Genomic DNA, 15,323 nt, shown 5'->3' on the forward strand with positions numbered 1-15,323 from the left:
TAGGCCTCATCAAGTAGAGGATGAAAAGCTGTTCACTGTCCACGCCAATTGAAGGGTAGCCTTTTCCTGAGCAGAGTCCATTGTGTTGTGTAGCATGTTGTGGTAGTTTAGGGTGTTTGGCACTGGCCTCGCTCTACTCCAATTGAAGCAACTGGTAAAACTCCCACTGACTTCAGTGGAATGAGAGTTGAGACAGTGGTAAGCACCTTTGAAAATCCCACCCTTAGCAACTACTGAAGACAATGATAGTCTTTCCAGTGGCTTCATTTGGCTTTGGATCAGGCCCTTAATTAGAGATCGGTAGAAATACCCTCATTCATTTCAGTGGGCATCGGATTGGGTCCTAAGGGTGTAATATTACAAAGTACTGAGCACCCTCAATTACCATTTATTTCAAGGCAGGATTGATCCCTAATACTCTCCAGGACCTATTACTTCTGCTTTGGAGCTAAACAGAACAAATGGTACAAGACGTGAAAGGCGGGTTTAACCTTTGAAGCTATGTGTACACTGCAAAGTGAAGGTCTGATTGTAGCACAGGTAGGCATACCCAGGTTAGCTTTAATCTAGCTAGCACGGGTAACAGTAGTTAATCAATCAGACCTTCATTTTGCAGTGTAGACAAATCCAGAAGTTCCTCTTTCCAAACTCTCCTCCCATACTTGATTTAGGGCCAGGTCCAACTCCCAAGGAAGTCACTGGGCGCCTTTCCATTGACTTTAATTGCACTTGGAATGGGCCTGTAATTCAGAATAGAAGGAAGAGGGATAAGGAGAGCTAAGTCAGCAGGGAGACTCCATGCATTTTATTTCCCTTTACCACCTTTTTTTGGGCTGCCATCTCTTGCAGGTTAATGGTGACAGGATGAGAGACAAGGAAGGTGTTACTGGTGATCAGGACAACAATTGTCCCTTGGGGAAGAGGGAAAACTCTCTTTTGAGTCTGCACAGCTCAGAAAAAGCCATTGTAATCAGCTGCTGCCACGAGGGGGGCTGTGCCACTCTTTTGAAGCAACCTTTCTACCGCTAGCAGATGGCAATTATTTTTCATTAGCAGTCCTGTCGCTCCCATTGCTTCTCTCAGGAGCCAGCAACATGAAAATGTTGCCATGTGATGGGGGAGGAAGCTGGAAATCGGTGACAAAAATGGAAACAGCATTAAGCTCATCTATTGAAGGGGGGGGCTAAAAAGCACAGAGAGTAGTTTTCTGACAGCTTCCTTGAGGTTTTGGGGGGGAGGGCACAGGGTGGTTAAAAGAGAGGGTAGCTGCCGAGAAGCTGCTGGAGACCTTTTTTGCTGACGTTCTGTTGTGCATTGATTCTCAACGAAGGCTCAACCTTGCAAGATACTGAGAACTCTGGCTCGGATCCAGCACAGCATTTAAGCACATGCCTAAGTCTCTTGAAGTCAGTGGGAATACTCGCATGCTTAAATTCTGCTTTGCTGCCTTGGTGCCAAATACCTTGCAGAATCAGGCATAATCCTGCAAGATGTTAAGCACCCCCACCTCCCATTTTCATCATTGAGAGTTGAATGTGCTCCTTACCTCTCAGAAAGTGCTAAACAGCTCATAGAGTCTAGGCCCTAATTGCCATTTACACTTGGCTCTCAGCTGGGGGCAGGGGGAGAGGAGGGTCACTTACGAGACTCTGCACATCCATTAACAATGAAGACATAAAGGGGGCCACCAGGGTAGGGAAAAGGGAGCTTTCAATCCGACTGCTGACTCTTGAGACATTTTCCCAGGCTGACCTGTACTGCACCTTGCACAGGAAAACAGGGTTTTAAGAGCAGCTAAAATGATACATCAGAAATATTTTCATGTTAATGTCAAACCCTACAAGGAAAAATATTTAGCCCTTAGTCTGGTCTCATTTAAACCTGGACGACGCTGGTTTTATTGCCCTTTGCTTCAGGAGCAAATCCTAACTCGCAGAATGTCAAATCAGAATTGGAAGACTACTTTTGATATGCAAGTCATGTGCCAACTGTATGGTGCTTGTAAAGGCCATAAGGTAATATACCACCATCAGTTTCTTTCTGTGAGATTGATAGTAATGGTTGTGACATGCTTCTTTAATAAGTGATATAATAATAAAACAATTTTGCACTTTTTATAACACTTTTCATCCATGGTTGTCAATGTTTCACCTTGAGAGGTAGGTATTATCCTGATTTTACAGAAGGGGAAACAGACAATTAGGGCCTGAATTTTAGAAGTGCTGAGTATGCCCAGTTCCCATTGCCTTCAGCTGGAGTTGTGGGTGCTCAGTCCTCTGAAAATCGAATCCTAGGGGTCAGATTTTCAAAAGAGCTCAGCTCCCTTTTAGACACCAAAGTAAATGGCCAGATTTTCCAAAGAGCTCAGCATGCTGGGTCTTTTGAAAATCTATCCCCTAAGTGTCAGAATGGGAGATGATGGAAGATGAGTACGTTTAAAAATCTGGCACTTATGTAGGTACCTGAATGGGAGCTGAGCTCTTTTGAAAATCTGGCCCCCATTGTGTTTGCTGAGCACTTCTGTAAATCTGGTCAGAAATGACTTGCCCAGGATCATGCGGAGTCATGGACAGAAATAGAACCCAAGAGCTCTGTTTACTAGCTGACTGCTCTAACTGCTAGAGCACACTCCTTCTTCAAATAAGGAATATTATTTCCCGTTAACTGGGCATTTGGTAATTTTCCCTTTTTCCTTTCAGACCTGTCATGGAGGTGCCAACTGACCAGCCATTCACTGAAGAGCAGGCTCGGCTCTACTTTAAGGACATTGTCATGGGCATAGAGTACTGTGAGTACCAAGATCAGTTGCACCTTTGCAGAGCATTGCACTGACCTACATTCTTGTTTGAAGCCAACCTTTTCATCACTTGTGAACTGTCAGGGGAGTAAAAGGATACTCTCTAATCATATATGAAGGGGTTTGCAAGATTGGCAATGACCCGCCTCAGCCTGGATTTTGTATGGGCCATATAACAGTTATTCAGTGGCAGCTGTTCTTTAAAGTGGCACTATGAAAACGATTAGCAATTTTTTTTTTTTGTTAACTCTCTTGGATAAAAATTGTAGACTTTAATTCTTACAGCTGCGCCAAGCTTGGCTGAAGCCAGGAAACAGCCTTTGCAAAGACACAGGCTAAGAAAGTCAATTAGCTTCGGTTGAAGTGAATTTGCGCTGCTTCCAGCTGAGCTGTGTGGGAAGAGCTTGCAAGTGGCTGCTGGAGGGCTTCTGTCCTTGTCTCCTCCCTTTGGAATGCATCTCAGTGATTCATCATTACTCAGGGCTGTGACATGCAGAGAACATGCCACCTCATCACCTGCCATCACAGCTGGTGGCTTGTGTATTTCACAGAATCCTCATTCAGTATTCAGCATCTGTATATTTTTAATGGGCTATTGCACAATTTAATTTAATAAATCAAATATTGTGTTTCTCCCTCTAACCTGGCAGATGGGTTCCCAAGTATTTGGGGCCAGATTCTTATCTAAGATCCAGGATTGAGTACTACAAAAGGGCCAGATTTTAACCTTAAATGGTCATCAGGGAATTTCCCTGGCATAAGGGAACTGGCATATCACTGCTGGCATAAAGATAATGGAGACAGCCCCTGTGCCAGCTGCCCCACCCCGCATGTAAGGAAATGTTGGGGGAGGAAGGGAGGGTGAGTAGTTGTGTAGGATAAGAGCAGCCTTTGACTGACTAGCTCTTACTGAGACCAATGCACACTGCCCCTCAGGAATCAGGATCAAAGATCCATTTATGGATTCCTTGATGCTACTTCCTTTTCTGCACTGAGCAGAGATCTAGCATTCCAGAGCTTGCTTGCTCTGTCTAAAAGCTATCAGTTGGGTTTTTACACCAAACTCATCACCATGGTATCTGAGTCTCTACCAGATGGTCTCCTTACTTCCTTGTGATCTGCAACCTGGAGTTCATTATCTAAGTGCAGGAGGAAATATCTTCCTTCCTTCCTTCCTTCCTGGCTGGGGTTCTCCATTTAAGGCTTCCCTTTCTTAGCATTGACAGAGCCAGACTTCCTATTATTTAAATATTGCTGAAGTTTGCTCTATCTGTGCTGTCACAGGGAATGGTGGCCCTTCAAAACATGCCAGATTTACATCAGCTCAGGACAGTTACATCAGTATCTTTCTATTCCCTTGTATTTCCCAATACTTACTGGAGGAGTACCTAGAAACTGCAGATGCTGAGGTTACCAAGCTGCAGTTTAGTTTTCTTAAGGGCTAGAACTGTACATACAAATGGCTCTCTTAGATGTCCCTTTTCAGTGACTGGAATTAAAACGATTGAACAGTCTCTCTGGCCACTGCTGTACCAAAGAGTTTTAGGCATCTAACTCACATTGACTTCAGTGGGAGTTAGGCATCTAAATAAATTGGAGAATCTGGGCCTCAGAGAGTAGGAATGAAATCCTGGCTCCATTGAAGTCAGTGGCAAAACTCTTGTTAACTTCAGTGCAAAGGCCATAAGGCCATATACCAACAGCAGTTTCTTTCCATGAGACAGATAGTAATGGCTGTAAGAAGAACAAGGAGAACTTGTGGTACCTTAGAGACTAACAAATTTATTTGGGCATAAGCTTTCATGGGCTAAAATCCACTTCATCGGATGCATGCAGTGGAAGATACAGTAGGAAGATATATATGCACAGAGAACATGAAAAAATGGGTGTTGCCATACCAGCTCTAACAAGACTAATCAATTAAGGTGGGCTATTATCAGCAGGAGAAAAAAAACTTTTGTAGTGATAATCAGGATGGCCCATTTCCAACAGTTGAGAAGCTGGTGTGAGTAACAGTAGGGGGGAAATTAGCATGGGGGAATAGATTTTAGTTTGTGTAATGACCCGCTTCTTTAGTAAGTGATATAATAATAAATAATACAGTTTTGTACATTTTATAAAACTTTTCATCCATGGTTGTCAATGTTTCACCTTGGGGTAGGTATTATCCTGATTATCCAGGATTTCACTGTAGAGGCCGCATCTTACAGCCTTTACTCAGGTCAGTAGCTTCATTGACAACTTTAGTAAAGCTGTCTATGGGCTAGGTTGTGTTACCCTCTCTCATATTGAATCATACCTTCCAATACAAGCTGTGAGTAGTAAGTGAGAGTTGAAGGATCAGACTGTAGGGAGACTTCTAGATATGTAACCTAACCTGTTTTGCTTCCATAGTCTGAAATGCAACATTTTCCACTGTTTCAACCATTAGGAAAATCGGTTCATCTTATTGAACCAGAGGGAATAATTTCTAATGCACTTCCACTGACCATGTTTTTACAAAGCAAAGACATAGCCTTGTCAGTCTAAAAGAAATGTATTATCCTGTAATACGTACTTAGAGCCTTGTCTGCCTTCAGTTAATTGGATCTCAGAAAGACACAGGGAGGTCTACTGCTCTCCCCATAGGTTAAACAAAGCTTTAGGTTTTGCTTGGCTCTTTTACAGAAGATCGGGATCTGAAAGGATAACTGGAATGTGAATAGAAGAGGAGTACTTGTGGCACCTTAGAGACTAACAAATTTATTTGAGCATAGGCTTTCGTGAGGTACAGCTCACTTCGTCCCTAATGAGCACAGCAGGCTTTGCTGAGATGAAGGAAGATCATTCACAGGGCCACATTCATATCACATGAATATGTGGAAAAGGACCTAGGGGTGACAGTGGACGAGAAGCTGGATATGAGTCAGCAGTGTGCCCTTGTTGCCAAGAAGGCCAATGGCATTTTGGGATGTATAAGTAGGGGCATAGCCAGCAGATCGAGGGACGTGATCGTTCCCCTCTATTCGACATTGGTGAGGCCTCATCTGGAGTACTGTGTCCAGTTTTGGGCCCCACACTACAAGAAGGATGTGGATAAATTGGAGAGAGTCCAGCGAAGGGCAACAAAAATGATTAGGGGTCTAGAACACATGACTTATGAGGAGAGGCTGAGGGAGCTGGGATTGTTTAGCCTGCAGAAGAGAAGAATGAGGGGGGATTTGATAGCTGCTTTCAACTACCTGAAAGGGGGTTCCAAAGAGGATGGCTCTAGACTGTTCTCAATGGTAGCAGATGGCAGAACGAGGAGTAATGGTCTCAAGTTGCAGTGGGGGAGGTTTAGATTGGATATTAGGAAAAACTTTTTCACTAAGAGGGTGGTGAAACACTGGAATGCGTTACCTAGGGAGTTGGTAGAATCTCCTTCCTTAGAGGTTTTTAAGGTCAGGCTTGACAAAGCCCTGGCTGGGATGATTTAACTGGGAATTGGTCCTGCTTCGAGCAGGGGGTTGGACTAGATGACCTTCAGGGGTCCCTTCCAACCCTGATATTCTATGATTCTATGATTCTATGACATGCTGCAATACATTAGCTCTGTCTTCCACCTGAAACTAAACGCACCATACCAGCCTCTGAAGGGAAATGAAAGAAATACTTAGTCATTGGGACTGTAGTTTGAGTTAAGGCTGCAGGGTCCAAGGCCATTTTGCCAGTAGAGTTTATGAGTTAGAAAAAATTGTAGTTTATATTCTGATAGTGCCTAGATCACTCCACAGAGATCAGGGGCCTGTTTTGCTTGGCACTGGGTGTGCACATAGTAAATGACAGCTCCTGCCCCAAAGTAGTTACAGTCTAAAAGGTTGCAGAGTAGCAGCCATGTTAGTCTGTATCCATAGAAAGAAAAGGAGGACTTGTGGCACCTTAGAGACTAACAAATTTATTTGAGCATAAGCTTTCGTGAGCTACAGCTCACTCCATCGGAGGCATACAGTGGAAAATATAGTGGGGAGATTTTTACAGTCTAAAAGATAAGCCAAAAAAAGTGGATGGGGGGAGGTGGGACGAGACTGGGTAACAAAACCAAATAAGGTGTTTTAGTAGTGATAATAGCAAAAACAATAGGATGTTTTGTTTTAGGCTTTTGGGTAACTATTTGTTTTATTAGCTGCTAAAAGTTAAGAAATGTGCTCTATTGCAATTGCTGTGTAAATGCACAGCAATTACTATGTAATTACAGAGAAAAGTGCACCATTTGTGCATACTGAAGGAAAGTGTTGCCAGGCAATCCAAAGATTGCAAGGTAATTTTAATGTAAGCATACATAATTGTTATGTTTCAGAGTAACAGCCGTGTTAGTCTGTATTCGCAAAAAGAAAAGGAGTACTTGTGGCACCTTAGAGACTAACCAATTTATTTGAGCATGAGCTTTAATTAGGCACAGGAGGGGCTAGCCCAACTCTCCTTATGGGGCCAGCCCACTCTGTGACAGGCACCAATAAGTAACTTAAGCCAATATTTCTACAACATTATACGCATCCGATGAAGTGAGCTGTAGCTCATGAAAGCTTATGCTCAAATAAATTGGTTAGTCTCTAAGGTGCCACAAGTACTCCTTTTCTTTTTGATAATTGTTATGTAATTTGCTAGACTCAATCACCATGCAGCTGTTTTAAGCTCACAATGTTCACAGCAGTAACTGCATCATTGCTAGTTGTGTCTTATTAAATTAGATATTAAAAACTGGATTCTCGTCACAAACTGGAATGTATTAATCAAGAACAATATGCTGCATGTTGCATGTAAGGAATCTTGTTTTAGATGGAAAATGACTTTATGACTGAATACAAGCCTGCCTATGACAGGCTTCCGAGTAGCGGCCGTGTTAGTCTGTATCCGCAAAAAGAACAGGAGGACTTGTGGCACCTTAGAGACTAACCAATTTATTTGAGCATAAGCTTTCGTGAACTACAGCTCACTTCATCGGATGCGTGTAATGCTGTAGAAATATTGGCTTAAGTTACTTATTGGTGCCTGTCACAGAGTGGGCTGGCCCCATAAGGAGAGTTGGGCTAGCCCCACCTGTGCCTAATTACCTGTTGCCAGTGGTTGGGTCAGGTGCCCATGTTTCACCCAATGGCAGCCAGGGGTTGGTGCTTCTTACAGAAAGGAGCCTGCTCCATTGAGAGAGAGCCACCTGTAGGGAGATTCTTACTGGGATACAGAGTTAGAGAAGACCGGGGCAGAAGTTTTCCCTACCAGCCAGAGGCAAAGGCCTGGCTGGAGCTGTGTGCAGTGACAGGCAGGAGCAAAACCCTTAGGAGAGGCAGAGCAAACTGCTGAGCGCGTGGGGTGCCCCGATTGAGACAGGGATGACCTAGCATGAGGTTGCCAGGTGTCTGCTTTTGTTTTCTTGATCTGTGTTGTTTTAGTAAACTAGATTCTGGAGTATCTCATATACACAAGAATCTGGGACATTTCCTCAGAGAACTGAGGTATTGGCAGGGTCTGATGCTAAATGAGATGAAATTCTGTTACAGTGCCCTTCCTGAATCCATGGTACAAGCCATCAGCATTTACCTTTCCTTGCCAGTGTGACAGTGATTGGCACAAGATTAGCTGGGCAGGAGTGACATTACAGTGGGTGACAAAAATGTCCGAAAACCATTGTTTTTTTAGTGTGTTTATTAATTTCATTTATTTAAATATAATTCGAGTTGCGCCTGTCTAAACTCTAGGCAGGGAGTGCATATGCATGTGGGTTTGTGCACACACAGGTAGATCCCAATTCAGCAATCTCTTAAACACATGCATAACGTTAAGCACATAAGTAATCCCATCCTTATTCAACAGGGCCCCGATCAAAGAAAGCAGCCCTATTCAGGAAAGCGCCATATCCACACGCTCAAGTGTAAAGTCATTTCCTGAACTGGGAGGGAAAGCCCTCTACCATGTGCTTAAGTAGCATTGAAGCCAATGGGAGTTAAACATCAAGTGCTTTGCTGAACAAAGATGGGGATGTTCACATTTTTAAAATTAAGCATGTGCCGCACTTAAGTGTTTTCTGAAACAGAGCCATGATGATGTATTGTGCACTTAGATAATGCATTTCAGTTGAGCAACTCAAAGAGTTTAATAAACATTATTTAAGCTTCACAACACCCCTTGAGTGAAAGCAACTGGTAAACTGAGTTGTCCAAAAGTTACCTTGACTTATGTAATGAGTCAGTAGCAGAGCTAGGAATAGAATACAGAAGTCCTGACTCCTGTTCCCCAGCCCTAATACCTGGACAACACTTCCTACCAAATATAGAGAACAAATCATTGTTTTTCTTTAATATTGGCTAACAGTGCTAGAACCCAGAATCCCTATAAATAGGAGTGGTACAACATTTCAGAGTCAGACCATCTTCCACCCTAAACATGGTTGGAAATGTTTAAAAGAACACATGAAAAATCTACAGATTTGCTGGAGTAAAAAGAAAACCCCATTTATTTGCTTAGAGTATTTTTTTTTTTTTTTTTTTTTTTGTATCTCAGGTACAGTGGGTTAGAGGTTTGACATCTTGAGTACAATTAGTAAGGTTTCTTCCAGGTTAACTTAATGCTAATTTTCTTGTCAATAACCAAGCTTTACATTGGTTTGCTGAATAAAGATGAATTGGATGTCCTGCAGATTTGCTTTGGCAGGTGAACCGTGGAAACCAGCACCAGGTAAAGTAAGTAATAGAAGGAGCATGTTTTTTCCACAACTGTCAGGCTGACATCTCTTAATGAGAAATCTCTCTCTTGCTGGGAGCTGACATTTGGTTTAACAAAAGGAGGTGGAGGCTACACTACATCTCTTTCCAAATTAGCTATGTAAGTGTGTGTGCGTGCATGCATGCATGTGCACGTCTGAGGTGAGGGTGAGAGAGAAAAGGCTTGTTATATAAAATTGCATCAAGCAATCCATTTATCAATATGGGGTTTGGCAGGCACACAGTTGGCTGAAGTACTCTTTTGAAGCCTGAATGTTCCTGAAGTCCTTATTCGGGCAAAGCCCTAGGACTTCAGGATTCAGCCGTGTCTGCGTGTGTGTGTCTGTGTATTCAATTACTGCACTCACAAGACAGACATTATAATTTAAACTAAATTCTTAGTGAGTCAGAATGCTGATTCACTCTCCAGGGACCTACTTTAATGAATGAAGCTTTCACAGTGATGTCATTGTTTGTTCAGTCTCCTTGGATTTGGAGTAGAAAGCATCATACCTTAAGGCAGTGGTCACCAACCGGTCGATCACGATCAACTGGTCAATCCTAGAGGATCCCCCAGTCGATCACAATCTCTGGTAGTGCAGCGGGGCTGCCACCAAGGTAGGATCCCTGCCTACCCTGGCCCCATGCCGCTCCCGGAAGCAGCCAGCGCAGCCCTGGGCGGGGAGGGGGGAGCCACATGCCCCACCACTGCCGCCAGGGGCCCCAGGGACGCGTTGGCTCCTTCCAAGAGCGGCGGGGGGCCATGGTAGGCAGGGAGCCTGCCTTAGCAGCAGCCACGCTGCACCACCGACCGGGAGCCGCTGAAGGTAAGCGCTGCCCGGCAGCAGGCCGCACCCCAGCCCTGAGCCCCGTCCCGGAGCCAGCACCCTGAACCCCCTCCTGTACCCCAAGCCCCTGCCCTGACCCCACCCCCTGAGCCAGTACTCTATACCCCCTCCTGCACCCCAACACTCTGCCCCAGCCTGGAGTCCTTTCCTGCACCCAAACTGCCTCCCAGAGCTTGCACCCCTCACTTTATGTCGGGGGTGGAATGGAAATTAACCCAGTGTCCTCCACACAGTGCAGTGGTTGATTGCTACGCTCATCCTACTCTCCTTCCCAGCCCCCCCAAAGTGACTGTATTTCACTGGTACCAAATGGATATAGTGTAAATGTTTGTGGCATACTTTAGGAGGATTGTATTGATGTAAAATGTTTTTGTAATTGTATTTGTTACTATTAAGTATCGTAAGAGTTAAAAATATTTTAAGAGTAAATTTTACTTAGCATGAAATTGAAAGGAGACCATTCCCTCTTACTCTATGTAAGAAAAGGTCCAGTAGAAACACTGGCATGCCATAGCAATTTATATAACATCTTCCTCATCTCACTACAGAATTAGAGATTTTGGCCTGTATGTGTTTACTATAGATGGGTTTAACTAGAACCTCAAATGTGACCCCCCTGAACCCTTCAAAATTTTAGGGTGAGGTTGGGTTCAGATACCCAGATCGGGCCCAAACTCTACGGTTTTAATTGAGGAACTTGAGTCAATTAGCTTCATTTTGTAAGGGCCTGACTCTGGAGTCTTTACACAGGCTAAAGTTCCATTGGCTGCCGTGGGAGTTATGCCATAGTAAAGATGAACTGCAGGATTTGTCCCTTTGCACTTCATCTGCAAGCATGATATTAGTTTTATCTGGATCACAAAAAGCTGGAACAGCTGCAGTTGCTGTGAGTGAAATGAAGAAAATCCATTCTTTCTGCCACTTTTGCACTAGGAAATGTAAAGTCTCTCTATTGATTGTATTAAGGAAAACCTGCTTTGCTTACTATGTGGCAGGTCTACTATCCGCTCAAGGGAACCCCTGTCATCTGTTAGTTGAACCAGTGGGTCAGAAAGAGGAACAGGAAAGGAAAATGAAGTGCAGCTAAAATCATTGGGAAGGTACTTTTCCTGCAGTACAGTCATACAAAGCAATTCTCAGTAAACTCCCCCACCAGCCTCTGGAGCGCTGCGCCATATACTAAACCCAGAACAATATGTAAATGCCTGCAGTGCTGATCGAAAGCTGGCTTTTCCAAGATAAAACGTAATCTTTCTTCTGTACTATCAATATGTGACTATAATTCCCTTTATCTTAAAAGGGGAGTTAAGTAAATATATCAACAGAAGAGTCAATTGCAGTGGATTTGTTTTAAGAGTATTCTCAGGACTGTTATCAAGTGACAGGTAAATTCAAACGCTGGTGACATGGCAAGTAAAAGCCCTGGTGTACCCATGGTCTTGTTTTGGATTTTGCAGCTGCATGTTCTGCATGACACATTTGTTGTGTGGGCTTTTGCAAATGTGGCTGTAAGCGCATAATGCACATGGAGAAAGGAGGATGGTCTTGTGGTGAAGACACTGCCATGGAACTCAGGAGATTTGGGTTCAGTTCCTGGGTCTACCACAGACTCCCTATGTGACCTTTCTACGTCACTTAATCTCTCTAGGAATCAGTTCCCATCTGTAAAATAAGGAAAATAATCCTCCTTTTCTCCCATTTCTTGTCTGTTTAATTTGAAGACCCATCTGGGCAAGGACTGTCTTTTACTATGTGTATACACAGCACCTAGCACAGTGGGGCCCTGGTTTCAACTGGGGCCTGTAGGCACTGCTGAAATATAAACAGTAAGAACATAGCCAGTACTTGTGGCACCTTAGAGACTAACCAATTTATTTGAGCATGAGCTTTCGTGAGCTACAGCTCACTTCATCGGATGCATACTGTGGATGAAGTGAGCTGTAGCCGATGAAGTGAGCTGTAGCTCACGAAAGCTCATGCTCAAATAAATTGGTTAGTCTCTAAGGTGCCACAAGTACTCCTTTTCTTTTTGCGAATGCAGACTAACACGGCTGTTACTCTGAAACATAGCCAGTGTTCGTGTGTATTGTAATAAATCTATTACGTCCTGTTTCTCCCGCCTCTCATTAAATGTTCTTCCCCGACCTTGCTAAATGCCTGTAAAATGTTGGTTTTAGTGTAGGAGATTCTGGCACTTATGCCTAATCTGTGACAACTGATTTTGCTTATTCTATGAATTCAAAGTTTCCAAAGATCTCAGCTGCCAGAAGTTCTCATTATGAAGTTTTGTGGCCATATTTTCAAAGAAGCTGAGTACCCAATATGCACTCACTGTGCTGAGCTCTGTTGAAAATCTCGCTGTGTGTCCAGGGGCTAATCCCTCCTGGAAATTCTGGCCCAGGTGACTTGCTCAAGGTCATAAAGCAATTCGGTGTTAGACTAGTGAATGGAACCCAGAAGTCCTGATTTACAATCCTCTGCACTGAACATTAGGCTAAATATAAAAGGTGTAAATGGTCACAGGAAGCAGGCTGTCTCTTAAATGTAGCCTACTGGTATGTCCACTTCCTTTGGATCATCCTTGGTGTCTGTGGAACACTGCAAACTGGCATAGCAGCCTTGCTTCAAAGAACAGCTTTTCATTTTAAGCTTTATCGGTTGCTGCTGCAGCTTCCTTGGTAGAGTGTTAAATCATTTCTCCACTACAGGGCTGATGTGAGGGTAATACTAAACAGACTCTGCAGCAGCACCATATGGATTGCTTTTGCCCTTGAACAGTAACAGGCTTCTGTTTTAATCAAATATAATTCAGCACCAGCCTTAGTAAATAGCATTATGTGCTAATATGTTGCAATTTTTTGTAATGGCGTTTTGGAGAGTTAGTAATGAAGTGCTCAGGCCCTGGGATTTCCAGCAGGGAGAGCAGAGAAGGAAGCTGTTTTAAAAGACAATGGTGAATAATCTCCCATTTCCCCCCTCCTGCGTTTTGCTGCTGGTTGGTATAGATGAACAATTCCCAAATGTCTGCTTTTGAATGACAAGCACAGCCTGTTTTAGTGTCTGAAAGTGGATGTGTTTAGAAATGAGGGGAGAGGGGGTTCTCATTTAAAAGGTGAGTTTAGTGTTTGTGAAATGTGCTGTATTATCACCCCTGAAAGATGGCATGGTGATGGGTTCTGTAAAAGGACCAGAACAGACTGATGTGCTCTTTTCATGCTTCATTAGCAATAAGGAATGCAGGAGACAGGCAGAGTAGTAGGAAAGAGATCTGGATTAAGTATGCACAGAGGGAGAAACCTGTGTTTATCAAGTAGCAGCCTGACCACCAAACTAGGTTCCTCCTGAAACCTGACCCTCTTTTTCGCACAGTCAACCTGTGGAACTCATTGCCAGGGATGTTGTGAAGGCTAAAAGTATAACTGGGTTCAAAAAAGAATTAGGTAAATTCATGGAGGATAGATCCATCAATGGCTATTAGCCAAAATGGTCAGGGATGCAACCCCATGCTCTGGGTGTCCCTAAGCCTGTGACTGCCAAATGTTGGGGCTGGATCACTCAATAATCGCCCTGTTCTGTATATTCCCTCTGAAGCATCTGGCTTTAGCCTCTGCCAGAAGACAGGATAGTGGGCTAGATGGACCATTGGTCAGACCCACTATGGCCATTCTTATGTTATTATGGTCTCCAGTCCCACTCATCATAGCACAGTGCATTCATTGGAAGAGTACCACCTACAGAGGCTTCCCTGCAGCACCATAGGTCTGTGACACAATTTTTTCAGCGTTCTACAATAATGGTGCAGCACAATGCAATTTACAGTTGTATTTCCCTTGGGAATAGGCCCACTAGTGTGGCACACAGAGTGAATGGAGTATTGTTGGATGCTGATCTGGCTGGAGCACCTACAGAGGTCTGAGGAGGATTGACAGCAAGGATTGTATTTGTGATATTTCCTACAAAGTGAGTATTCACCCACGAAAGCTTATGCTCCAATACGTCTGTTAGTCTATAAGGTGCCACAGGACTCTTTGCTGCTTTTACAGATCCAGACTAACACGGCTACCCCTCTGATACTTGATTCTTGAGAGTTTCTCATTTTGATGTCATTGAAGTAGCACTCTGACCCCAGTTCAGAAAAGTATTTAAGCATCTGCTTAACTTTAACACACATGCTTAAGTGCTGTCCTGAATATGGATGCTTTTCTTCATCAGGGCCTCAGAACACAGACATCCTGCTGATCTCCTGGACCTTTCTCAATAGGAACTCTGTGTCTGGAATGTTTGCAGGATCAGATTCTTGCTGATATGAGTCAAGAACAGCAAAATGTAGCACCAAACCCTTCCAGCATTTCTGCATTAAAGTCCCTTTGTGTCTTTTCAGGCCTATCATTCAGGAGCATAGAGACATCTGTCTTGAGGAGCTGGTGGAGTGGGCAGTGAAGGAGGTGGAGGAGGGCAAAGTTGAAACAAATAAACCAAGAGTTTTGGAGGGATGTAAGCCAACCTGGAACTGATATGGGTTAGGAAAAACTTTCCATATGGGCAGGTTGTCCCATAAGTGCCTGCTGCGTGGTTATTTGCACCTTCTTTGAAGCAGCTGATACTAGCCACTGTCAGAAAGAGTATACTGCAATAGATGAACCATTGGTCTGATCCAATATGGCAGGCCTCATGTTCTTATACTAATGAATGGTAGCCTTAGATTTTCAGCGGTTTTGTACTATATATCCATAACCATGTTTCCTCACTGCTAACATCAATTAAGTGAAAATGCATTGTTTTAAAAAAACATTGAAAGCCAAGTTTGCAAAAGTTTGGGTGATTCAATTTTATGAAGCCCACATTTAGACACCTACGACCTGATTTTCAGAGTTACTGAGCATTCAGCTGCACTGATTTCAGTTGGAGTTGTGGGTACTCAGCATCTCTGATGATCAAGCTCCAAATTAGTAGACATGCTTG

General features: G+C 43.6%; 1 protein-coding gene across 1 annotated transcript in view; it reads left to right on the forward strand.

Annotated features, from left to right (window-relative positions):
- CAMKK1 (calcium/calmodulin dependent protein kinase kinase 1) overlaps nt 1-15,323 on the forward strand; it is a 116,545-nt gene that overhangs the window by 61,210 nt on the left and 40,012 nt on the right. The window contains exon 8 of the mRNA XM_077836549.1: nt 2,700-2,788. Coding sequence (XP_077692675.1) covers nt 2,700-2,788 — 89 coding nt within the window. The remainder of the gene's footprint in view (nt 1-2,699; nt 2,789-15,323) is intronic.

Source organism: Eretmochelys imbricata, chromosome 17, assembly GCF_965152235.1.
Source record: "Eretmochelys imbricata isolate rEreImb1 chromosome 17, rEreImb1.hap1, whole genome shotgun sequence".
Taxonomy (NCBI): domain Eukaryota; kingdom Metazoa; phylum Chordata; order Testudines; family Cheloniidae; genus Eretmochelys; species Eretmochelys imbricata.